Source organism: Calypte anna, chromosome 18, assembly GCF_003957555.1.
Source record: "Calypte anna isolate BGI_N300 chromosome 18, bCalAnn1_v1.p, whole genome shotgun sequence".
Lineage (NCBI taxonomy): Eukaryota > Metazoa > Chordata > Aves > Apodiformes > Trochilidae > Calypte > Calypte anna.
This window is the reverse complement of record NC_044263.1, coordinates 10,416,742-10,440,867: the sequence shown is the minus strand read 5'-3', so window position 1 is coordinate 10,440,867 and position 24,126 is coordinate 10,416,742. Positions and strand designations below refer to the sequence as shown.

At 58.2% G+C, this 24,126-nt stretch overlaps 2 protein-coding genes across 5 annotated transcripts; one reads left to right on the top strand and one right to left on the bottom strand.

The window, feature by feature from the left end:
- Window positions 1-19,933, top strand: RHBDF2 (rhomboid 5 homolog 2). Of its 4 annotated transcripts, XM_030461625.1 has the most exons (19): window positions 1-87; window positions 9,014-9,156; window positions 10,159-10,308; window positions 10,399-10,505; window positions 10,991-11,183; window positions 11,273-11,485; window positions 12,104-12,232; window positions 12,605-12,738; window positions 14,076-14,288; window positions 14,420-14,531; window positions 14,935-15,009; window positions 15,359-15,520; window positions 15,628-15,728; window positions 15,811-15,874; window positions 16,011-16,105; window positions 16,290-16,365; window positions 16,915-17,015; window positions 17,243-17,396; window positions 18,110-19,933. In XM_030461625.1, exons 3-19 carry the CDS (start codon window positions 10,183-10,185, stop codon window positions 18,527-18,529), a joined length of 2,475 nt encoding a protein of 824 aa, XP_030317485.1. In that variant the 5' UTR covers window positions 1-87; window positions 9,014-9,156; window positions 10,159-10,182; the 3' UTR covers window positions 18,530-19,933. The 4 variants fall into 4 exon arrangements, with proteins under 4 accessions (XP_030317485.1, XP_030317482.1, XP_030317481.1 ...); XM_030461622.1 differs by having other exon boundaries at window positions 9,029-9,156; window positions 10,159-10,505; XM_030461621.1 differs by having other exon boundaries at window positions 10,159-10,505.
- Window positions 19,934-21,413: 1,480 nt separating this feature from the next.
- On the bottom strand, window positions 21,414-23,023 carry AANAT (aralkylamine N-acetyltransferase). The gene is made up of 3 exons (XM_030461626.1): window positions 22,867-23,023; window positions 22,209-22,363; window positions 21,414-21,719 (listed from the first exon to the last, which is right to left on the bottom strand). The coding sequence occupies exons 1-3, from the start codon at window positions 23,021-23,023 to the stop codon at window positions 21,414-21,416; spliced, it is 618 nt and encodes a 205-aa protein (XP_030317486.1).
- Between the last annotated feature and the right edge of the window lie 1,103 nt (window positions 23,024-24,126).

The window sequence follows — 24,126 nt, the reverse complement described above, 5'->3', positions numbered from 1 at the left end:
CCGGCCCAGGTGGAGGCGGTGGCGCCCGCGGGCCGGTGCCGGCAGTACCAGGACCGGGACCCGGCTGGGGACCGCGACCGGGCCGAGGTGAGTGGGGCCGGATTTGGGAGCGGGCCGGGGTGTTCTATTGCCTCCGCGCCCGTCCGGTTTGTTGCTGCTTTGTGAACGACCGCGTCCCGCCAGCTTCCTCCTCCGCTCCGCACCTCCCGCCGCTCTGCCCGGCCCGGCCCGACCCGGCCCGGGATACCGGACCCGCCGGGGGTGGGCGCCTGCCCCTGTCCTCGGGGAGCCTTTGTCGTCGAGGGTCCCCCTGCCCTGGCAGCCTGGAGGGGTGGGAGGGACCCTCTTCCCCCTCTTCCCCCTCGGGAGAGGTGGGTGGGTGGGTGTCCCGGCGGGGTGGCCCAGCCATGCGGAGAGGATACCACGAGGTGACCCCCCCACCCCTGCCTGTCCCCCTACCTCCCCCCTGCCCGGACTGAGCAGGAAAGCCCTAACCTACTTTTTGGAGCCGACGACCCGATAAACAAAACCGGCGAGAGGTTTTTGTTTTGTGGGATTTCCCCTTGCCAGGCCGGCGGGGTGGCTGCGCCCTTCGGCAGCAAACACCCCCCCGACCCCCCCTCCCGGGACCCCGGGACCCTGCCCGCTCCCAGCCCCCCGGCAGAGCATCGCCCTGCTCTCCGGGCCGCCGGTGCCGGGGCTTTGTTGTCGCTGCGGGTCTGTTTTCGGTTTTCGGGTCTGTGGTTCGGTTTTATGGCTCTGACACGTGCTGCCCGAAGTGGCGAGCGCTGCCCCAGCCCTGGGCGAGCAGACAAAACCCCTCCGAGGTTGGAACCCCGCGGGGAGCAGCGGGATTTGCGTGGGTCGTGTGGCCGGTTGGGTTTTTGTTCTTCACCTTCAGTGGTGTTGGGACAACTCGTCCTGTCCCTCCATGGTGACCCAAAACAGGATTGCAGCACCCAGCATGGACTCAGGGCTCTGCTTTACCCCTCCAAGCCCCCGTGGCTCTCGCTCAGTTCTCGGCTCCCTGTGCCCACCCGGCTGGGGGGGAAGGGGACCCGAGTGGCTGCGTTGTCACCGCTGGGTCTCTGCAGCAAGAGGAAGTGTCTGCCCTGTTCCCCAGCATGGCGTCATCCTTCCCGAGGTGGGGAGCTGGGACATTCTCCTGCCTGCCTCTGCCTGGCTCCCTGATGGTCACTCCCGGGAATTTCCAGGGTGAGCTCATGGTGTGCAAGCCCCGGGCTTGCAGCACATTCCCCAGCTGGAAGGTTGGGGACCACATTCCACCTCTGCCCCACGGCTGTCCTGAGTGTGGGAACACCACCTGGCTCCACTGCATCGTGCCCTGCAGACGAGCATCCCTCAACTCCTGCCTGTTTTCCAAGTGGAAAACCTCCCACGGATTGAGAACATCCCAGCTCCAAAATGAGCTGAAGGGTCCAACTGCAGCCATGCTCTGGAGAAACCAGTTGCCCATGGGCCCTGCAGCATGGTTGGCTTCACAAGTGGCTTCCTGGTCACTGTGCCTGGTGTATTCCAGCCTTCCCAGCTTCTTTGTAATTAATGGGGTGATCAACACCTATTGCTGCTTGGTCACTGGGGGGGGGGGGAGGGTAGCTTTTGCCTGGTTTGCTCCTGTTTGCTGTTGACAAAAGCAACCCTGGGTGTCCTCCCCACTTCTCTTGGTCGAGGGTTTCTTTGGCACAGCTGCAGCTGGAAACTGCACCTGGGAGTCTGCAAACCCTGGGGTGAGAAAGAGTGAACCGCAGCAGAGAGAAGGGGGTTTGACACCCTACCAGCTGTTCTGGTAAAAATTCTGCAAGACGGGGCTGAGCTTGGTGTTGCTTTCAGGTGCATGTGCAAGTTCTTGATGTGTCCCATGTGTGCAGGGAGAGCTGTGATGCTGGAGTGTGTCTGGATGCTGGCAGGAAGAACAAGAGATGCTGGGAGAGCAGCTCAGAGGCTGAGGATGCAGGGCATGGGGTGTGGATCTGGTGGGAAAGGGGGCTGGCTGGGTCATTTCTCTTCAGGAGGGCTCTGTTCTTGGGATGTGTCAGGGAACTGAGGCAGGGTTTGGTTGCACGGGGCTCTTCTGGATCTTTTGGCCTTTGGTACTGCTTCTGTTTAACTCTTACGGTGAACCAGAGGGAAGCCCCAGATAAATCCTTATTCCTTCCTTTGGGTTGTTGGTCTTGATCCAAAAGCAGCCCTCAGGATGAGCTTGGGGCCAAAAGAGCAGGGACTGGTGATGGAGAACTGGCTCTGCAGCACAGGAGTCAATTAGTGAAAGCTAAAACCTAATGATTTAAATCTATATGAGCCCACAAATGATGAGATTGTAAATTCTTCTCTTCTTGAAGAGCTTTTTTATGTAAGGATCACTGGTCCCTGCTGTCCCACTGGGCTGGGAGATGTCTCGTGGTGTGATGGGTCCCTCTGGGGCTGGGCGCCCTGTCTTTTAATTCCAAGGATCCAGGAGCTGTGGTCATTTGGAGCATGTGGTGCTTTGGGTTCTGGTTATTTCCCAGCCCCTGAGTGAGCTCTGAAGGCTCTGTGTGTGCCCTTGGCACTGCTGCCATTTTTCTCACTTAATCCCCATTTCTTACAAAACAAACCCAAAAGCTGTTTGTTTGTGGTTGATCTCTTAACGAGGCATTTGGGGTGAGGAATGGACCCGAGCAGGATGCCTTGAGGAAGGTCCACGTGCTGGGTGGCCCCAGAACCAACCCTGCCCTCTTCTTGGGCTCCTGTGTCCCCTTTGTTTTTGGGGACTTGCACCCCGAAGTCTGGCATCACGGGGTGCAGGCTGTGTTAGCTCAGTGTGGGGCAGGGTCAGCCACCCCATAGCTGTCAGAGGGGGGGCAGGGGAGCAGCCTGCACCCTATGGAAACCAAACATACATGGGTTTGGCATGGGAGGGCTTCCCTGCTCCTCCCTCACCTTCCAATAATCTAAATCTGGGGGAACTGTGAGAACTTTATCAAAATCCTTACAAACTGCCCAGGGAAGGAATTAGGGGGATGGGGGAGGCACAGGGAATCTTGCTGTACTGTGGTGCCTCAGTTTCCCCACCTGTGAAACAGCACAAATGAGTCAGTGTGAAGGTTTGCTGTGAAACCTGCTGCTTGTGGCCTCCAGGGGATGGAGCAGCCACCCATACAGGAGTGCCCACTGTGGTCATACCCTGTGAGGGGTGGGTGTGGGTGCAAACATTTGCTTGACACCCTCAGTGCTGGGGCTGGGGCAGGGAGGGAGCAGGGCAAGTGCTCAGAGATGCTCCTCTACCTTTTCCCAGGCAGCAGGGAGGGAGAAATTGGGCAGTGCCAGAGGGACATGGTCTCTGTGCTGTGACCTGCTCAGTGGTCAGGTTGGTGGGATGTTCCTGCTCCCATCCCTGGTGGGGGATGCCCCTGGTGGTGCTGCAGTTCCCAGGGTGATGCTCCCTTCTTTCCAGCGATCTGTGGAATCTTTTTTTTTTTTATTGGCTTTTTGTTTTAAAATCCTAACACCTCATGCATTTGGTTTGCACCCTCTCCGAGCAGGGGAGATGTGGCTGGTACCCCCCGAAGGTGCTGCTCCCAGTGCCTCACACAACAGCTTGTGCTGGGGATTTGTCCTGGCTATCCCTGTGATTCTCCAGCCCTCTGGAACACCAGGGCAGGGCTGGGAGTGACCTCCTGTTAGGGGTAAGCCACGCTCACCAGGCCAACCCCAGACACTGTTCCCATGTCCTGCCTCTTCCCCAGCAGCATCAGGAGCCTCAGCAGGGCTGGCACCAGGGATACCAGCACGGAGCTTTCCCATGGTTGATGCCATAGCCAGGGCTGAGCTGCCTTGTGCACGTGGTGAGTTAACTCAGTCTGAGCATTCCTGGGGAAGGCAGGGACAGAACTCCTTCAAAATCCTCATCTCCAGCCCCTGCTGTGTGGCTGCCCCTCAAGCACAGCATCCCTGGGTTGGGTGGTGGGCAGGAGGAGGAAGGTGGGGGAGACCCCACCAGCTCTTGGAAGCTGAGAGGCTGCAAAGTGTGTTTTTGGACAGGTCCACAGTGATGCTACGGTTTCTGTAGGCACTGCTGAGTGTAGGATCCCCTGTGCTGGGTGGGGATGAGCTCTTCCTGGCCAGGTTTTCCCTCTGCAGGCTGGGGACCTGGCTGCTGCTGCTGGTGGCAACTGAGAGTGAAGGGAAGGAGGCTGAGGAGGGGTCCGTATATGGCTGCTGGTGCTTGGAAGGCCTTTTGGTGCACCAAAAAGTGCACTGAGGCTTTTTTTTGGGGGGGGTGTGATTAGCCTCTGTTTGTGCTGACCCCTGGGGGATGTGGTCCCTGTGCAGGGGTGGCTGGAGGGCACCAAAATGGGGTGTCTGAGGGGCACACCTCCCACCTACTGCCAGGAGAGATGCCACCTTCATCCACAGCTCAAGGGAGCACCACTAAGTCCTTGTCTCCTCCATGAGGAGTTGCTTGTCCTGGGGCAGGGAGATCCAAGGAGGCTGCTTGGGCCTCTCGCTCTGCAGAGGGGGCCAGAGGGGCGAGCAGCCCCGTTGTGTGAGCCTTGACAGGGCTGTGTTGAGATAAGGAGCCTGTTTCTGGAGATAGGAAGCTTTAGCTGAGGGGTACAGTCCTCCTGTCAGCCCAGGGCCTGTCTTGAGCCTGGGATGAACCAAATTTTTGTGTGGGGCTGAGCATCACCTCCTGCTGCTGCATCCCATGTGGCACAGGGATTCTCTGCAAATATGGGGCATTTTCCCCACCCCAGTCCTGCTCCAGATAGCTCTCTGCTGTCTGAAATGGGCAGTGGAGGATTGGGGAAGTCTGCAAGTCCAGCCTGAGCCCCAGCAGCAAGAACTGGTGTCAAAATGAGTGTTTTGCAGAAGAACCAGAGGAAGAAGTGTGTGTGAGTGTGTGTGTGTGTGTGTGTGTGTCCCTCATCCTGCTCTCACACCAAGAATTTTGCTTTGAAGAGGGAACTGAGAGTGAACTTTGCAATCAGTAGCAGCATGGGGATGGCAGGCAGACAGCCCCTTGCTTCAGGGAATGACCTGGAACCCCCCAGCCCCTTCCAGAAGTCCCACCTGGGACAGGAGCACTGTCCCCATCCTGCCCGTACGCTCCATGGTGAATTCAAGCTCAGAAGAAATTGGAGTAATTCTGAGTAATCACACAGTAAAACCAAGTTACATCAATCCTGGTAGCCCGAGGCATCTGTGTGGTGCCTGGAAAAGAGATTTCCTTGGGGCTGGAGAGGGCTGCAGTCCTGCCTGCTGTGCTCTGGGCTTTGCTCCCACCCACAGAGCTGCCAGCCCAGACTTTTGCCCTTTGCTCTTTCGAAGCCATTGGGGTGACTCAAAACCTCCACGTGCACATCCCCTGCTCAGCTTGGGCTTCAGGACAGGGAAGGGGCTGGGGGGTCCCCCTGGTGCAGCCACAGCCCCCCCAGCAGCACCCACCTCCTGGCTGGGGCATCTCCAGGGTGGGAAGTGGAGATGGTTTGGGGGATGCTGGCTGTTGGGGGTTATTTTGCTGTGGGGGTGCAGGGACACGACCCCCCCCTGCCAGGGAGGTGTGGGATGGGTGGGCAGAGGGACCCTGGATCACCAAGGCTCATTGCCCACCCCAGTGGGTCAGGGAACCTTGGGGTGCCAGCCCTGGCTCTTCCAGAGAGGGGTCATTATGCTGATGGAAATTAATGAATGTGGGAAACAGGCTGTGCCTGGGGGGTGGGAAATCATCCTCGTGGCTTTTCCATCTACTCCCAGGTCCCATGGCTGAAGCCTCCCCTCTCCATGGCCATCCTGCCAGTGTCACCTGGCACTGCTGGAGAGACTGGGGCCAAGCTCTGTCTTTTCTGCCTTGATCAGCAGCCCCGACCACAGCCCCCACCCCTGAGCCTAAACACTCAAAGCACAAAAAATTAACAGTGGTTGAGAGGGGGTGGGGGTAGCAGAGTCTGTCTGCCCCTCAGCTTGAGGGTCTGAGCTCTCCAGGTCTCCTCCTCTAGTGGGTCTGTGACCTGGGGACACCCATGTAGAGAGACAAGATAAACCAGGTGCCTCAAATTGCCAGTGAGCTGAGGTTTCTCTGTGGGTGTGTGTCCCACCTTTATTGGCCCCCTGGTCTTGCTCATGCCCAATAGGGGCCTGTCCTAACCAGGCACAGGTGGACTCACACCCACTCACTGGCAATTCGAGGCACCTGGTTTATCTTGTCTCTCTACACACCCAGGTCTGGGCTTTCTGAGCAGAAAAAAAAGGATATTAAGATATTTCGTTTCCTATCCCAGAATTATTTTTTCCTGCTTGGTTTTGTGGTTTTTTTTTCTTTTCTTTTTCAATCATATCTTTTCATGTCAAGAGCTATTTGAGCTGGGAAGCTTCTCACAGACCTGAAACCTGAGACTGAGAAATGGTAACAAGCTTTTAGAAAGGGAGCAGGAGCAGGGGAAGGTGCTGGGCAGCACTCGGGGGGTCCCCTGCTTGGGCTGCAAGTTGGATGGGGGTTGGATGCTCCGAGAGATTGGACCAATTGACTTTTCCTGCCCATGGCTCTTAATAACCAGGAGCACCTTTTAAGGAGGCTCCAGGCTTGAGAGAAGTCTTCAGTGTGCTTGTGAATCATTTATGTGCAGCTCTTGGCAGCTCTGCCTAATGGACTCTTGGGTGTGAGCATCAGTGATGCCACCCATGGAAGGGGGGACCCCGGGGGCTCTGCAGCATCACTGCCCCCTTTCTGACCCCCCCTATGGAGAGGAAGGAGTAGGGGCTCATTGTGCTCTGGGTGGTGGGTGCTCACTGGGGTCCTGCACCCCTGGGTGCCTCCAAGCTGCTTTCTCCTCCTGGCTTAAGTGCACCAGCCTGATGTGGTTTTGTTCCAGCACTGGTAATGCTGCCTCCCCCCACACCACCTGGCTTGGGCACAGCCATCCCCATCCTTCTCCAAGCCACTCTGCACCCTCAGTGTGCTGTGCACATCCCCCTCCAGCCAGGGCTGCTCTGTGGGGTTGTCTCGGGTGTCTCATATGACGGTTGTGCTTGGTTGTCACCAGCTCTGCTCTGCAGGTTGCTGCTTGGCCTTGCTGATGGTACCTTTGCCTTGCTTGAAGCATCCTGGGGTGTCCTGGTGATGCCTTGAGCAGCCACATCACATTTTCCATTGCTTGCTTCCTCAGGTCAGTGTCTGTTGTGATTCACTCTGGGGCTGGTGCTGGGAGCCAGCCCTGGCCACTTCCCCTGGGTAAAGGCTAGAATCTCATCCCAGTTGCTCACCAGTTGCTCACCAGTGTCCTCTTGGGAGGGGATGGGGGCTTCATCTCCTTGTTGCAGGGGCAAGGGCAGGAGCCCTCAGTGCTGGATGCCAGGCTGTGGTGAGTGGTGGTGGATGAGGTAGCTTTGAGAGGGAAGATGGTGGTGTTGGGGGTCTTTTTATTGACCAGATCAGGTTCCCCTCCTCCACCCCTCACCCTGTGGGTGCTGGCAGTGTCCCCAGTGTTTTTCTCTCTCCCTGGAGATCTTTTCCAGCCTAAAGTTTGGAGCTTTGAGCAACCTGATCTAGTGGGAGGTGTCCCTGCCCATGCCAGGGGGTTTGGAACTGGATGATCTTTAAGGTCCCTTCCAGCCCAAACCATTCAAAGATTATGAGGTGACTGTACCCAGGAACCTTCTGCCAGCTCCAAGGATGGCTCCTACCAAGCTCAGGACATGCTCCTGGGTACTGAGTCCATCACTCCCCCACTGGTGTCACCTGGCCTGTCCCCAGGGCAGGGCAAAGCCACCGTGTCCACCCTGACCAGGCTGAGACTCCTTGGGGACCTGTACCCTGCAGGTGGGGCTGATGGTGCCAGGAGGGCACTGCTCCTGGTGCTACAGGGAGGGCAAAGGGGACCTGGGGGATACAGGAGACTCAAGTTGATGCTCAGCTTGCTCTGGATGGAGGCACCAGCTGGCTTGTTCTTACTCTCAGTGTGCTGGAGTGAGCTGTGCCAGCACCAAACACGTGGGGATCTGGAAAAAGCCTTCCCAGCACCATCCCTGGGGGATTTCTCTGTCTGGCTCAGGGTAAAGCTTCTTCCAGGTCAGGACCCATGCTCGGGCAGTGCCTGTTGTCCCCAAGCCTGCGTGGCCAAGGGGACTTCAGCCCTCGGGGAGCTCTCCCTTCCTCCCTGCTCTCTCCATGCCAAATGTTTTGTTCATGCACAGAGCCCTGAGAACGTGACTGGGGTGGCAGGTGCTGGCCAGGATGTGACAGCTCCCCAGGGACCTGTGTCACCTCACCCTGGGGAGCCTGGGGCCATCCCTCACACCCCACACCCCCCATGCTGCACAGAGTGGGAACAGGACCAGGATTTTTACTGTGCTGTGAAGCTGCTTTGCTGGGGAGCAGGGAGAGCCCCAGCAGGGGGAAGGGTGAGGGATGGGATTTTGGGCCAGGGGTGTCAGAGTGGAGCCATGCAAGAGCACCGTGTCCTCTTGCACCTCTGGGTGAGACAGTTTGCCCCCCGAGTCCGTGCTCCTGGCTGGCTTGGACCCCACTACTGGTGGCAGGAGGAGAATGAGGCTGTCCCAGGGCTCCCTCCCACCCCGCTGTGTTCCCATCCCTGGAGCAGCTGTGTCTCCAGCTCATTGCTGGCTGTCCTGGGAGGAAAACAAACAACATCTCCAGCTCACCAGCGTGATGGAAAGTTTGGCTTGCTGGGGCTGGACCTCTCATCTGGCCTTCTCCCAGCTTGGCAGCTATTAAACACCTCGGGGAGGTTCTGTGCCCGCTCTTGCCTGGTCTCTCACTTCCCCAAAGCTTTGCCTGGCAGCAGCAGATGGAAGCTCCCTGCTGCCCCATGCAGTTCCCACACCATGAAGCAAGGTGCGTGGCTGTTCCTTCTCCTGCCACCCTGTGCCAGCAGCTGTCTGTGTCCCCAGGGCCACCAGCAGCCCTGTCCCCAGGAGTGCTGAGCTCTGCTCTCCCTCCACTCAGGATGCTCCTGCAGCCTTCTGCTTTCCCTCTCCTGGCTTTTCATTGCAGCTCCTGTCCCAGCAGGTGAGACAGGAGGAGTCTGGCTGTGTCCCAGGGTTTCCCTGCCTGAAGGACAGAGGAGGAGGAGGAGGAAGGCCACCAGGGGTGTTTGCCATCGAGACGCTGCGTGAGATCCCTGCCACTTGTATGAGGTAGGAAGACCCCAGGAGAAGTTTGAGGTGCTGGTTGCTCCCAGCTTTGGTGCTGGACACATGGTTGTGGGGGGATGGGGAGAGGGCCCCATAATCCCTAAGAGGACCTAGAGCTGTGATGGGGTCACCTTTCCTGCAAGGTCCTTCCTGGTAGAGCCAGGCTGCAGGGACCCTGGGGAGGGGATTGCTCAAGGATTTAACCAACTCTTGCCCATTAAGCTTCCCCCCCCCTTGCACGTGGTGCTGGATTCAGTCTCTCAGCCTGGTGTGTGCATGAATGTGCCAAAGGAGAATAACACCCCCTTCCCCCCCCCACGGGGCACCCCAACACCTTGCCAGGTCCCTGCTCCATGGCCAGAGGTGTCCTGGGCTGGACCAGCCCCTCTCCCTGCCCCAGGAGCCCCCCATCAGGGCTGTGGTGCAGGTGAGAGTGTGAATTGTGATTTTTTAGGCTTTTGTCCCTTGCCTGGCTGTATCTCCTCCTTCCCACCCTGTCCTGGTGAGGTGAGCTCTTTGCAGACCCCCAAGAGCACCTGTAGACCCCTCTTGGCTCCTGTGCTGAGCCATAGGGGCTGGTGCCCCTGTGTCCAAGATCCCCAGTTGTGTGCATGGGATCCAGGCCAGTGGCACAGTGGGTGAGGCCACATCTGAGATGGAATTAGGGTTTTTCAGCCTGGAGAACAGAAGGTTCCAAGGAGACCTTAGAGCACCTTCCAGTACCTTAAGGGGCTACAGGGAAGCTGGGGAGGGACTTTTGACAAGGGCCTGGAGTGATGGGCTGAGGGAAAATGGCCTTAAACTGGAAGAGGGGAGATTGGGATGAAATATTATGAAGAAATCCTTTGCTCTGAGGGTTGGGACTCGATCTTTAAGGTCCCCTCCAACCCAAAGCTGTCCGGAATTCCATGATTTTCTCTTCTGCTGGGTCCCAGCCTTTCCCCACACAGGAGATAGCTTGTAGGATGTTTCTTCCCCTTGTCCTGACTCCTTGCACCTTCCCAGCCTGCCAGCAGCCTCCAGCCCAAGATGTCAGCTGGTGACAAGAACGGGGGCAGCCGCTCCAGCAGCAGCCGCCTGCAGAGCAAGAAGCCCCCCAACCTCTCCATCATCATCCCCCCCCGGGAGGCAGAGGAGGATGGTGCCCGCAAGGAGGTGAGCAGCAGGGAGCCACATCCATCCCAGGCCGGGCTGCCATCTCCAGGGGCCCCTCCTGGTGCCATCACACCCTGCTCTGCCTTCCAGCCCTCCAAGGTCCCCATCTACAGGAAGAGCAGGAGCCTGCAGGAGCCTCGCTCAGAGCGCCGGCCCGGGTTCCGCCGGCAGACATCCCTGTCCCAGAGCATCCGCAAGTGAGTGCCAGGTCACTGGAGGGGTCCCCGTCAGGGGGTTTTGTGGCTCTGGGTACCCAGCAGAGGGGCTTGGGATGGGGATGGAGGAAGGGATCACCTTGGAGGGTTTTGTGTGGTTCTGTTTTGTCTGCCTGGGCGCAGTCCCGCAGCGGGGTCATTCAGTGCTCCTCCACACCCTCGTGTTGTACGCCGGGGAAATCTTTCAGCCCCTTTTCTGTAGGACCTTCACAAGCACCTAGAGCCGGGCAGCTGCTGAGGCACTGGCCTGTGCAAGCTGTCTTGATGGAGTTACCTCTCCAGAGAGACCCAGAGCCCAACCACCTCTCCTCGGTATCCCTGACCCATAACCAGCTCAAAACTTGCCCTGCTGCGGGCTGGGTTGAGGCACCCCCACCCAAACCCCCCTGCTGGGTGGGATGCTGGGGGTGGGGTGGCAGTGTCTGGGGTGAGAAGGTGGGTGACAAGCCTGCCCGTTGTGTCTGCAGGGGCACAGCCCAATGGTTCGGTGTCAGCAGCGACTGGGAGGGGAAGAGGCAGCAGTGGCAGCGCAAGAGCTTGCAGCACTGCAGCATGAGGTATGGCAAGCTGAAACCTGCCTATCGTGACATGGAGCTGCCCAGCCAGGAGGTCCCCTCCTTCCAAGGCACCGAATCGCCCAAGCCTGCCAAGATGCCCAAGGTAGAGCCTCAGGGGGGGTGGTGTGTGTGGGGTCTGGCTCCCGGCTTTGCTCTCCCCCCCACAGCACTGACACCTCTTCCCTCTTCCAGATCGTGGACCCGCTGGCCAGGGGCCGTCCCTTCCGCCACCCCGACGAGACCGACCGGCCCCACACGCCCCACCATGTCCTCCCCCCCCTCACCCCTGGGGTTGTCTCCTTGGCATCCTTCAACAGCATCCGCTCAGGCTACAGCCGCCTGCCACGCAGGAAGAGGGAGTCTGTGGCCCACATGAGCTTCAAAGCAGCCGCTGCCCTTCTCCGTGTGAGTTTTGGGGAGCTGGGGGGAGTCAGGAGGGGTGTTTGTCTTTTTCTTGACTGAGGTGTTAGATCTGTCCCTTGCCCATCATCTTTGCTTCTCTTGGTTTTCTGCTTTGCACAGTCTCTGCAGCGTGGGGCTGAAGGGGGAGGTTAGTGGCTTTTTTAACCTGAGCTTGGCTTAAAAATAGAACTTTTGGTGAAAACTGGACCCCCAAAGTGGAACTGTCTTGTGTGGCATTCCTGGCAGACAGCTTTGGGTCTGTGCTGAGAAGCCAGGGGATCTTTTGCTGCAGAGCAAGATTCTCCAGTGGGTTTCTAACCCCTGGGGAGCCCTGGGCAAGCCTTGGTGTTGTGTTTGTGGAACTGATACCAAACAAGTGATTCAGAGTTCACTTGCCATGCTGACTCACATGGTCATGGCTCAGCACTGGCTCTAAGGAGCTCAAGGCAGCATCTGCTGCCAGCTCCTGCTGTGTGTCCTTCCCACACATGGGACATGGTGGCCAGTTGGAATTTAATGCTTGCCACTCTGGTTTCGGGAGGGAGGCTACGAGAAACCTTCAGTGCTCTAAAAACCGAGGGGCTCCTGGTTGCTTACCTTCATTTGCTTCTCCTGCCAAAGGGACGTTCTCTCCTGGAGCCTCTGGCTCCCAAGCAGAGGAGCACCAAGAGGACCTTTGTGTACCCCAGCTTCATGGATGAGGATGTGGTGGATGCTGCTGATACCCTGGACTCATCCTTCTTCAGTAAGGCAAGCGCCGTTCCATGTTGGCTACCAGAGTGAGGAGAGGTTCTGGTGACCCTGTATGGGGCTGTGGCAGGGACCCTGGTGTCCATGCTTCACCCTGCCTGGGGAGCAGGGACTTTGGTGGCCACTGTGCCTGGTGCTGCAGAGCCCTGGTCCTGGCCACGCTGCGTGGGGGTGGCAGAGTCTGACACTGCCCTTGTGTGCAAGTGTCACACCCTGTGACAGGCAGCAGTGGGGGCTCTGTGGGAATTCCCCCCCTCCCTGGGTGCTGAATCTGCATGGAACCAGGGTTCCCTGGTGATGGGCATGCTGGGGCAGAGGGGGGGTTCCTGCCCATCACACACATTCAGAACCTCCCCTCTGCCCTCCTCCCAGATGGACATGCACGACGAGACCTACTCCATGCCCGATGATGTCTTCGAGTCCCCTCCTCTATCAGCCACCTATCTGCGCATGCACCCTGTGGGGGAGGATGCCAGGATGTCCCCAGAGGCAGAGCAGCTCACCCTGTGAGTACCAGGGCTTGGCAGCTGCTGCCCTGAGGCTGCCCAGGTCCCCTGCTGCAGTCAGGACAGTGTCCTCGGAAGGGACTGCTGGGGGACACTGGGCACCACCAGCATGCTTCTAGGAGGATGTCAGGGTTTAACACTGGCCTGGGAATTAAATCAATGACAGATGCTCTCTATTAATGCCCCTCCCCTCCCAGGTAAACGAAGGAGAGAGAATAAGGGAGAGAGACTTATGGGTTGGAAGCTAAACTACACAACTTTATTGAAACAGTAATGATAAATAGGAAATTTTACTAAATCTGTACAAATATCCAGGAAAATTGATACCCCCCCCCCCACTAATTCTCATGTCACCACCAAGGCTGCAGGGCAGCCCTGGGAAAGTCCAGGCTGGAATCCTGGAGTCAGCAGCAGTGGGGAGCTGGAGGCAGGAACACACAGGTTCAGGAGGGCATGGATCAGGAGCACAGGCAGAGGAAGGAATGGAATCCTCCCAGGATGCTGAAGCAAACAGGGAGAGGGGAAGAAGGGGAAGTAGGAAGGGGTTTGACCCTTGTGATCCCTCAAATTTATCCTGAGTATGAGGTGTATGGGATGGAATCCTCTGTTTGGTCAATTTTGGCATCTCTCTTGTCTGCTCCTCCCCAAAGGAGGCTGCAGGTGGGACCTCTTTATTCCTTTTCTCCTTCCGGAGGGCAAAATGTTCCTCAGACTGAGCAGTGTCCTTGGCTCTGCACACCAGGCTCTGGCTGTAACCATAAACATGGAGTGTTATCAGTCCCAGAAGCAGACACTGTCTCAGAAACTTGCTGTTAATTTCAGCAAGTGCAGCTGCTTACAAGAGACTGAGATGAAAGAAAAAGTACAAGACAGAAAATCCCCTTTATCAGGGCCCAAACCAGGACAGACCATGAAGCCCAGAGGTGCCCCTCACCTTCCTCCCAGGCATAGAATCATATAGAAATAATTTGGGTTGGAAGAGGCTTCTAAAGATCATCTAATCCAACCCCCTGCAGTCAGCAGGAACACCCTCTCCTAGATCAGGTTGCTCAGAGCCTCATCAAGCCTTACCTTGAATATCTCCAGGGATGAGGCCTCAACCCCCTCCCTGTGCAACCTGTTCCATTTTTACCACTTTACCCACTGGTAAAGCCTTTTGTCCTGGCTTCCAACCTAACCCCACTCTTCTCTGGTTTAAAACCATTGCCCCTCATCCCATCACTACAAGTCCTGGCGAAGACTCGGTCTCCAAAGGGCCCCAGCCCTGGGGTGCAGCCCTCGGGTTGAAGGACTTTTCTGCTGGGTGGGGTTGTGATGAGTTTCTCTCCTCTCTGCAGACAGGAGGGCATCCGGCTGACTTCGGGCTCCTCCGGCACCGACCCGGCTCCCCGGCGAGGCGGGCGCATCGCTTCCAAAGTGAAGCACTTTGCCTTCGACCGCCAGAAACGCTACTACGGGCTGGGGGTGGTGGGGAAGTGGCTGAACAGGACGTACCGCCGCAGCCTCAGCAGCATCGTGCAGTCACAGCTGGAGATCACCGACAGCCACCGGTGAGGGGGGGGGACCCGATGGCCACAGCTCTTTCTCTCAGATGTGTGTCTCCCTGTCTCCCCCTCAATGGCTTTTTTGGGAGGGCCAGCCATCCCTGAGCTGCTCTCATTCCCAGTCCTCTCCTCCACAGGCCATATTTCACCTACTGGATCACCTTTGTCCACATCCTCATCACCTTGCTGGTCATCGGCACCTACGGCATCGCCCCCATCGGCTTCACCCAGCACGTGACCACAGAGTTAGTAAGTTTGAGCTGCTGGCCAGGGCTGTCCCCTCCCAGCTCTGCAGTAACGTGTCTGGCTCTGAAATGGCACCAGCTGGCTGCTGAGGAAAGCAAGGCTGGTGTCTGAGGAGATGCCTTCAACACCTCAAAGGGGTGATCCTCCTGCTGGGGTTAATCCCGGGAACCTGCAGCCAGCTGTGTTGCTCCACACGGGCTGGAGAGAAGAGCAGGCATCCATCTTCCTGAGGGGACTGTGACCATCAGTGTCCCAGCTGTTGTGCTCCTGGCTAGAGCTTGGGAGCATCTTGGGTTGCTGCTGACTCCTGCTGCTTGAAAAGCAATGTAAAAAGAGCTGGGTCGGGGGGTCTGCATCGCCCCACCAGCCCCTCCTTGAGGGATCTGACCCTGGCCTGGCTCTGCAGGTGCTGAGGAACAAGGGCGTTTATGAGAGTGTCAAGTACATCCAGCAGGAAAACTTCTGGATCGGGCCCAGTTCGGTAAGGGCTCTGCTGGACCCCCCAGGCTGGGGTTTGCTCTTCAGCCACCACTGCTCACCCTGCCCTGGCTGAGGGGGTACCAGGGGTGGTCCTGTCCCCAGGGGTGAGCTCGACCCCTTGTTCCTGCCTGAGGTCCTGTGCCCTTGGTGACCCCATCACTCTCCCGCTCCCAGCCTGTGGGATGCTCAGGAGGGACCCCGTCCCCTTCCCACCCACCTGCCCCTCACTGAGGCAGTGGAGGCTCAGGGCCACCCCCTGCCCCCTGCTGAGCTTTGCCGGGGGGCAGCGGGAGGGGAGGTGCTGTGGGGGCTGTCACGGTGCATCCCCTGAACTGGCATCTCCCTCTCAGATTGATCTGATCCACCTGGGAGCCAAATTCTCCCCCTGCATCCGGAAGGATCATCAGGTGGAGCGGCTGATCCAGCGCGAGCGTGACCGGGAGCGCGGCTCCGGCTGCTGCGTCCAGAACGACAACTCTGGCTGCATCCAGACCCTGCCCTGGGACTGCTCGGTGCGCTGGGGATCCCTGGGGAAAAGGGGGAAAACCAGGGCAGGAGGTGTGTGGGGTTCAGGGCAGGGGCTTTGCTGCCGCATCCTCAGCCTCTGGGTCCTCCCCAGGAGACCCTGGCGACCTTCATCAAGTGGCCGAGCAGCAACGCGCCGGCCATGGGCTCGGGTGAGAAGAGGACATCGGGGGCTGTGTGTCACCAGGACCCCAGGTAGGAGAGGTGGCTGTGTTGGTGTGTGAGTGAGGGATGTACTGGGGGGGACACCCACCCTGACCCCCCCTCATCCCACCAGGACCTGTGAGGAGCCAGCTTCCAACCCACCCCACGTCTGGCCAGACGACATCACCAAGTGGCCGGTAAGAGCCCGTGAGCTGGGTGGCACCATGGTGGCAGCCTCTGTGGCAGGCACAGTAGGTGACCAGCAGGTCAAGGGGCTGTAGGGAGAGCCTGAGGTCAGACCCTGACCTCTGCTCCTCTCCCCCCTGCTTCTAGATCTGCACTTATGAGACCAAAACCAACCACACGGGCTTTGCTCACCTGGACTGCCAGATCAAGGGCAGACCCTGCTGCATCGGCACCAAGGGCAGGTGGGTGGCAGTGATGCTTGGTTTCCACTCCCCCCTCTGCCTCTTGTTGTCCCATCAGTGTCTGTGCCAGAGGGATATTATGGAGCCTCTAGGGGGGTGGGAAGTGTGGTGGCTGCCAGGAGCAGAGGGGGATGCTCGGGGTGAGCCCTGCCCTGAGTGAGCCCTCTGCATGCCCTTTGCCCAGCTGTGAGATCACGACACGGGAGTACTGCGAGTTCATGCACGGATACTTCCATGAGGAGGCAACACTCTGCTCACAAGTAAGCAGGGGGGACATGGGGTGCCATGCTAAACAGCCAGGTCACACCTTGCCATGCTGATGACCAAGGGGCTTTATGGTGTCCTGCCAGGAATGAGAGGTGGTTGGGATGGGTGTGAGCAGGGGGATGCTGAGTGCTGGGGTTTTCCCAGCGGCACACCTGCTGCTGTCTGCCCACCTTGCTGGGGTGGGGCAGGAGGAGAAACAGGGCTTGAGCCAGGCTCAACCAGGCAGCACTGATGTCCTTAAGGAAATACATGTTCCCATCCTAATTTCCCGAAGTCCTATGTATGGAAATACATGTTCCCATTTTCTTATTTCCTTCCCATGCCAGGCAGGAGAAGGGTCCTTCAGCATCTCCTGGGGCACTGGGGAGGATGCTTGGTTGCTCCCTGCCCAGCACTTGAGCAGCACTGGTGCCCCTCACCACACAGAGTTCCCCCTATGATTGACACGTGCATTGCCAGCCCCCCATCACTGTGACCTCTCCCTGTGGCTCTGGTGTGTGGGCTGAGCCCCTGTCACCCCACAACCCTGCTTGCTGTTGCAGGTGCACTGTCTGGATGAGGTCTGTGGCCTCCTGCCCTTCCTCAACCCAGAGGTCCCTGACCAGTTCTACCGCCTGTGGCTGTCTCTGTTCCTGCACGCTGGGTGAGCTGTGAACCCCCCCACCACCCAGGGGGTAACTTGGGATTGGAGTGTTCAGTGGGGTGGTCTGTGGTCCCCAGTGAGTGGGTGAGAAGATGGGAGGGAGGACACCCTGGAGTAACAGCAACACTGGTGCCATTGGTGAAGGGTGTCTGTAAGATGTCTCATAACCCCTGGGTAGGGGCTGTGGTGGGGCAGGGGTCTCTAACATGGGGTCTCTCTCCCCCCAGCATCATCCACTGCCTGGTGTCGGTGACTTTCCAGATGACAGTGCTGAGGGACCTGGAGAAGCTGGCAGGCTGGCATCGCATCTCCATCATTTTCATCCTCAGTGGCATCACAGGCAATCTGGCCAGTGCCATCTTCCTGCCATACCGGGCGGAGGTGAGGACTGGGGGAGCTCTGCCCACATCACCCCACACCCAGCCATCCCCCCACCCCTGGCCTGAGGTTTGAGGGGGGGCTGCAGGCTGCCATGAAGAGCACTCAGCCCCTGGCAGGTTTTTCCTGCAGGGGGGTGGGAGGCTGGTGCCGCCGTGGCAGGGCTGAGGGGGAGTCTCTGCCCCACGTGTGGGGCTCACACATGCTGCCTGGGTCACGCGTCGCCACGTGTTGGTGTGTGTGCAGGGTGGGCAGGTGGCTAAGCTGCTGGCAGCCAAACCCTGCCAGGCTTTAAATGAGATCACGCCAAGCACCCTAATCCCCCTGGGGGTGTGGGGGTCTGGGGGGAGGTTTTGGCCTGGGAGGGGTGATGCTGCCTGGCTGCTGAGTCACTGGAATTACTGGCTCTGCCAAAACGATGCCAGCGTGCTGCCCTCCTCTTCCTCCCGTGCCAGGGCTCCCATCCTCTGCCACCATGAGCGTGGCTGTCCCTTGGCACTGCCACCATTGGAGGGATGCAGGAACCAAATGCATTTTTCCAGGGGAGGAGCTGTTCCCTGGGGACAGAGGGACATGTCTGGTGGGAGGTGTCCCTGCCCATGCAGGGGGGTTGGGATTGGATGATCTTTAAGGTCCCTTCCAACCCAACCCGTTCTATGATCCACGTCTGGGGTCACATGTGCATAGTCCAGACGTGACTTCCTCCATCCCTGCAGGTGGGCCCTGCTGGGTCCCAGTTTGGCTTGCTGGCCTGCCTCTTTGTGGAGCTCTTCCAGAGCTGGCAAGTGCTGGAGAAACCCTGGAAAGCCTTCCTCAACCTCTTCGGCATTGTCCTCTTCCTCTTCATCTGCGGCCTCTTGCCCTGGATCGATAACATCGCTCACCTCTTCGGCTTCCTCAGTGGCCTCCTCCTCTCCTTTGCCTTCCTGCCCTACATCACTTTTGGCACAGTGGACAAGTACCGGAAGCGAGCCATGATCATTGTCTCCTTGGTGGTCTTCCTGGGGCTCTTTGCCTCCCTGGTGGTCTGGCTCTACGTCTACCCCATCAACTGGCGCTGGGTGGAGTATCTCACCTGCCTGCCCTTCACCAGCAAGTTCTGTGAGAAGTATGAGCTGGAGCAGGTCCTGCACTGACCCCCACGGTGGGGACAGGGCTAAGGGAGGCACTGGTGGTGATGATGCTTCCTATGGGATGGGTCTTCACCACCCCGTGGAGATGGCAGCTGCTGCTCCGGGATGGAGCAGACCTTGGCAGGGTTTCGTCCCTGGGGTCAGTGGGTTTGGGCTCACCCCCTTTTAAACCCTGGGGATGATGTAGTGGGGCCACCCTGCCCTGCACCCCTTTGGGGCTGCATCTGGGCACTGAAAAGCCATAACTTGTTTGGGGACCCAGCCAGGACCCCAGCTGGTGCCTTGTGTGGGGAAGGGGCAGGAGGAAGGTTTTTTTGTGTCCACGTTTCTTTGTGGATGAAGCTGGTGAAGTCTCCTGCCTGTTCCTCTGCTTTGTCCATGTCCCCCTCGGTGCCCCCGGGCACTGCAGCTCCTACTGTGAACACAACCCCCTTTTTGGCAGGGGCAGGTTGTTTTTATCTGCAGCTCTTTGGCCCCAGGGTTTCCCCAGACTCCCTGGGACCTCTGCTGCGGCTCTGAGATGTTCAGAGCTGAGCTTTGAAGGTATTTTTCATTCCTGCTCTCACATCTGGTGCTCTCCTGAGGCTGTGGAAGGAGGCTTGTGCTTCCCCACCAGGCTTCTCACTGGATGGAGAGGCAGGACTTGACTGAGAGGGGGCTTCTTTTCCCCTTATTCCCTTTTTAGAAGTGGGTAAGTGGGATGTGCCATCTTGGTAGTGCCATGCTGGGATGCAGATGTGGAGAAAAACTGTGGGGGGCTTGTGTGGCTGCTGCAGAAGCTCACCAACCCCTTGGGAAGCTGTTGGTGCTCCCACCTCTCACTTCTGCCTCGAGTTCCTGCTGTTACCCCTTTCCCTTTTTCAAAATGTAGGGACCTGGGTAACCCTCCCCCTGTCTGGTGGTGCTGGGACAGATGGAGCAGCACGGGATGGGGGCCATCACCTTCCCCACACCTGCCCTTAGGCTGCTGCTCCCCAGCATCTCCTCCTCCCTCTCTCTGGTCTCTGCATGAAGGCAGGTCCTTCCTGGGGTCCAGGGGACTCCACTGGGCTGGTTTTAGAGCTAGGTTGGTGCCAGGCTCTGTGTCTCCTGGTGTGTGTTGCTTTGGTGCTGGTGGGTCTCGGTGCTGTTGAACGAGGGATGGTGATCATCCCGCAGCCAGGATGTCCTGGGATGAGTATTCAAGGGCTGGAGCTCTGCTCCCTCTGTCCACAGCTCCTCTCCAGGTGAGCCCCAGGAGCTCTGTGGGACCTACATCCCACCCTCCACTATGGGCCAGTTTTCAGCCCTGTTCTGTCCCTCCAATTGCTGCTCCAGCCAAAAGCAGACTCCACCTCCTTTGTCTCTTTTTTGATACTTTTTTAAAAAGCTGTGGGGTTTTTTTTTCCCTTTAATAAATTTCTACCTGTATTTAATGAGATGCACAAGGCCTCTTCTCTCTTCTCAGGCACAAGGGTGCTGCTCTTTTTGGTGGTTCTGGTGGTTTTGATGATGGTCAGCATGGCAGGGAGGGAGGCTAGAATTATTGGATCCTAGAATGCTTTGGGTGAGAAGGGACCCTAAAGGTCATCCAGTCCCAACCCCCTGCCATGGGCAAGGACACCTCCCACTAGACCAGGTTGCTCCAAGCCCCATCCAGCCTGGCCTTGAACATTTCTAGGGATGGGGCAGCCACAGCTTCCCTGTGCCAGTGTCCCACCACCCTCACAGGAAAGAATTTCATGCTAATACTTCATCTAAATCTACTCTCATCTTGAAAGTGTTACCCCTCATCCTGGCACTACATGTACGTGTCAAACCCCTCTTCAGCTTTCCTGTAGGTCCCCTTCTGGCACTGGAAATTGCTTTAAGGTCTCTTTGGAGCTGGAAGCTGCCCTGATGTGCAGGGCTGCACTGTCCCCTGATACCCTGGGAGGTATCAGGGGAGGGAGACAGATTTTGGAGGGTCTCGAGCAGAAGATGAAGCCAAATTCCTGGAGCAAAAAGCTCCACAGAACCTCCTGACCCTGCCAAAGGGCAGAGCCACCCCTGTCTGTATCCCACCCTTCACCGAGTGCCCCAGGGCTGACTTTGTCCCATCTCCCTGCTGAGGTGCCCCAAGGGGGGCATTGAATGTTTTCCTCCCTCCAGTTGTCTCAGCCAGGGGATGGTGGGAGGGGGCAGGGACACACAGACTCCATGGAAAACCACCACATCTTTATTTGCTGCTTTGCAGTAGCCCAAGGTGTTTGCAGAAGGCTTGTCCTGGGCTGCTTGTAGGTTTCGGGGAGTGGGGGGATGTCTTGGATGGGCCCCCCGGGGAGGCTCTGCAGCATGGGGCTGGCTGGGGCTGTGCAGCAAGGGGTATGGAAAGATGTCTGTGGGCAGGGGGGAGGCTGCCTGGACCCCTGCCTGGTCTGGGGGCTGCTGGGGGTGGGGGGGTTGGCCATGGTGTGCTTTGCTTGTGGTGTTGGCAGTGAGAGGGGGTGCAGGGCTGGGGGCTTATGCCTGTACAGGCTCTGCTGGGGGTCTCAGCAAAGCATGGCCATGAGTGGCCTTAAATCAACAAAGCCCCCAAAGCTGCTCCTAGGGAGATGCCTTCCGTCCCTGGGGGTGTTTGGCCCCACAGCCCACCCAGGCTGGCCAGTACAGCCCTGGCTGAAGCTGGGACAGTGGGGTGGGTGATGCCAGCAGGTCCAAGCTGGAGATTTTTGGTCCCCATCCTCCAGCTGGGAGGGGACCGTGCTGCTCAGCTGGCTGGAAGGCAGATGTGGCAGAGGACGGGGAGTAGCTGTCACCAGGGCCAGCTGGGGAAGAAGTATAGCCAGGGTGGGGATGGAGAGGGGGTCACAGCCTTTTATTCCCCCCACCACCACCACCCTCCAAGCCTCTCTGGAGCAGGGGGCTCTCAGCAGCCGCTGTTCCTGCGCATGAAGGCGTGGCCCCGCACGGAGTGCTGCATCTCGATGAAGGTCATGTCCCCCACCGTCACCTGGCAGGGACCCAGCACCTCGAAACCACATTTCTGGTAGAAGGGCACCAGGAAGTCCTCGCACATGAGGAGGGCGCGGCGGGCGCAGGGCAGGCAGCGCAGGTACTGCAGGTACCGCCACATCAGGATGGAGCCCTTGCCCTGCTGCCGGAAGGTGCGGTGCACGGCCAGCACATGGATGTGAACCACCGAGCCCCGGGGCTTGTGCAGGGTCAGGGCCTCCTGCCGGGGGGAGACGGGGTTAGTGGGACCGTTCCTTGTGTCTTGGGTTCCCCACCTCACCCACCCTCCCCCCCCCCCCCCCTCCTCGAAACAGAGAAAGACCCTGACAGGGCTTCACCCCCCCAAAGAAAAAAGAAAAAAAAGGGAGAAGGGTCCCTGCTGCCGTTCCCCTTTGCCTCCTCCATGCAGGCTTTTTAATTTTCAGAGCAGTGTTGTGGAGAATTACTGAGCGGGGTTTGGGTTTTGTGGGGTTTTTTTGTTGGTGGTTTGGTTTGTTTTCTTTTGGTGTTGGGGTTTTTTTTTCATGTTTGTTTGGGGTTTTTTAACAGCACCAGTAAAAATATGTCATGAGAATTCATTTCCCACTGGAGCAGCCCTGTAGCAATTAGTCTTGGGAGAAGTGGTCTTAGGGCCCCGCGGAGCTTCTCCTGGTCCCCAGGCTCTGGCGGGGTCTCTCTCAGCACAGGAATGATGGGATCTGGCTCTTACCTGGCTGAGCCTCTCCTGGTCCCAGAGGGAGCCGATGATGAACGCCACGAGCCGCCCTTCCTCAACCCAGCCGAGGGAAAGCTCCGGGCACAGGTTCAGAAAGTGTCGGATCTCATCGAGGTGGAGGGGACAGTCCCCAGAGACGGATAGAAAGGCTGGAGGAGGAGGAGGGTGAGGAGAGTGAGGGGGACTGAGGACACCCTGACCTAAAACTGCAGCACTGATGTGTGTGTTTTGGGGAGAGGGGGGAAGTGGGATGTGAGAGGAGGAGATGGCGTGGGTCCTGCTGCCTGCTCGGTCCAAAGGAGCTCTGACTCCCCGTTCTGTCTCTGACTCCAGGGCTGCAGCAGTGGGTGCTGAGATGACATTTAAAAAGAGACTGGATGTGGCACTCAGTGCCATAGTCTGGTAACGGCAAAGGTGGTTCAAGGGTTGGACTCGATGATCTCCGAGGTCCCTTCCAACCCAGCCAATTCTATGATTCTATGAACCCACCCTCCCGGCATCTCCCCCCCTGCCCCCTCGCCCTTTGGAGAGGAGAGAGAAATAGGCCAGGTGAGTCTGGGGGAGGGGAGCTGGAATGAAAGGGAGGAAGGGAGAAGGGGGCTAGGGGTACATCTCAAAGTGCCCCTGTGCTACAGGACAGCCCCTTCCTTACCTTCCCGCTCGATCTCGAACACGCTGGTGGCATCCTCGGGGCTGAGGCAGCGAAACTCGCTGGCGGGCAGAGTGTGGCGACGCTGTCCCCCGGGGGAGCTGCGGGGGGACCTCAGGGGACCAGGCTTGAGGAAAGGCACAGCGCTGAGCACAGACATCCTCCTCCTCCTCCTCCTGCTTCTGCCCGGCTTCCCACCGCTCCCTCTGTCCCGGGCTGGCTCCCAGCCCCCGCAGCCTCACTGCACGCTTGGCTTCAGCCGATCTCCTCCAGTGCTCAGCTCCTGAAAATACCTGTTGGGCACACACGGGATTAAGCTGCTTGTCACCCTTTTCCTATACATATCTCTGTGTGCCCATATATATGTATACACACACTTATATATATGTTTTTTATATATATATATAAATGTATACATATATATGTGCACTATATATAACATATATAGTATATATTTACATATGTATATATATAAAATAAATATATATACATATAAAATTACAATACCCACCCACAGTGAGCCCATGGCCAGTGCAAGAACCTGGCTCTGCCCATGGGCTGCAGCAAACTCCTGGCCCCAAGGACACAGGTGACAGCAGCCCAGTGACCAGCTGCCAGCAGCCAGGCAGTGGGACAGAGCAGGGGCAGGGGCTGAGCATCCTGCCCTACATCTCCTGACACAGCAGAGCCAGGCTGCAGGATGGGCAAGAGAGGCCTGGGGACTGGTCAGTGAGAGGTGGCTGCAGGAGGCTGATAGGCTGCAAAATAAGGGTGGTGGTGAGTAAGCAAGAGGACAGTGCCAGGCCACCACAGGCACACTGCAGTTCCTTGGCATGGACAAGTTAGGCAGCTGGACCTGCCTCCTGGAGACAGCCCAAACTGCAGGGTTTTACCCCCTTTCCAGCTTGCTCAAGGTAAGTGACACAGGTCACCCCCTCTTGGGTTATTAGGTCAAGTCCAGACTCACAGAGAGCTGGGACAGGTCCGTGGCAGGAGGAGGGGGTGCCTGTAGCCACGAGCCTTGGGCATCCCACCTAGGTGAGGGCTTTACCCCTTCCCCAGGAGCTTTGGGCAGTGTGATCCCACCCCAGGACGTGCCACCTGCCACCTCAGAGCCCTCAGTTTCCTCAGGAGGGTCATTGTCCCCTGAGCTCATCCTGCACAGCCCAGCCAAATCCCTTGACCTGGATCAGAGCCTGTAGCTCCAGCCTGCCTCCTGTGTCACGGGCAAGCAGGCTGAGCTGATGAACCCGGAGAGAGCCA

Excerpts from the sequence above, each read along its gene's own strand:
- RHBDF2 (XM_030461622.1), top strand. The coding sequence starts at position 10,183 with ATGTCAGCTGGTGACAAGAACGGGGGCAGCCGCTCCAGCAGCAGCCGC. Across the intron at positions 16,106-16,289 it reads TGCATCGGCACCAAGGGCAG|CTGTGAGATCACGACACGGG; the intron begins GTGGGTGGCAGT and ends CCCTTTGCCCAG. Across the intron at positions 16,366-16,914 it reads AGGCAACACTCTGCTCACAA|GTGCACTGTCTGGATGAGGT; the intron begins GTAAGCAGGGGG and ends TTGCTGTTGCAG.
- AANAT (XM_030461626.1), bottom strand. The coding sequence starts at position 23,023 with ATGTCTGTGCTCAGCGCTGTGCCTTTCCTCAAGCCTGGTCCCCTGAGG. Across the intron at positions 22,364-22,866 it reads GTTCGAGATCGAGCGGGAAG|CCTTTCTATCCGTCTCTGGG; the intron begins GTAAGGAAGGGG and ends CTCCTCCTCCAG. Across the intron at positions 21,720-22,208 it reads ACCAGGAGAGGCTCAGCCAG|GAGGCCCTGACCCTGCACAA; the intron begins GTAAGAGCCAGA and ends TCCCCCCGGCAG.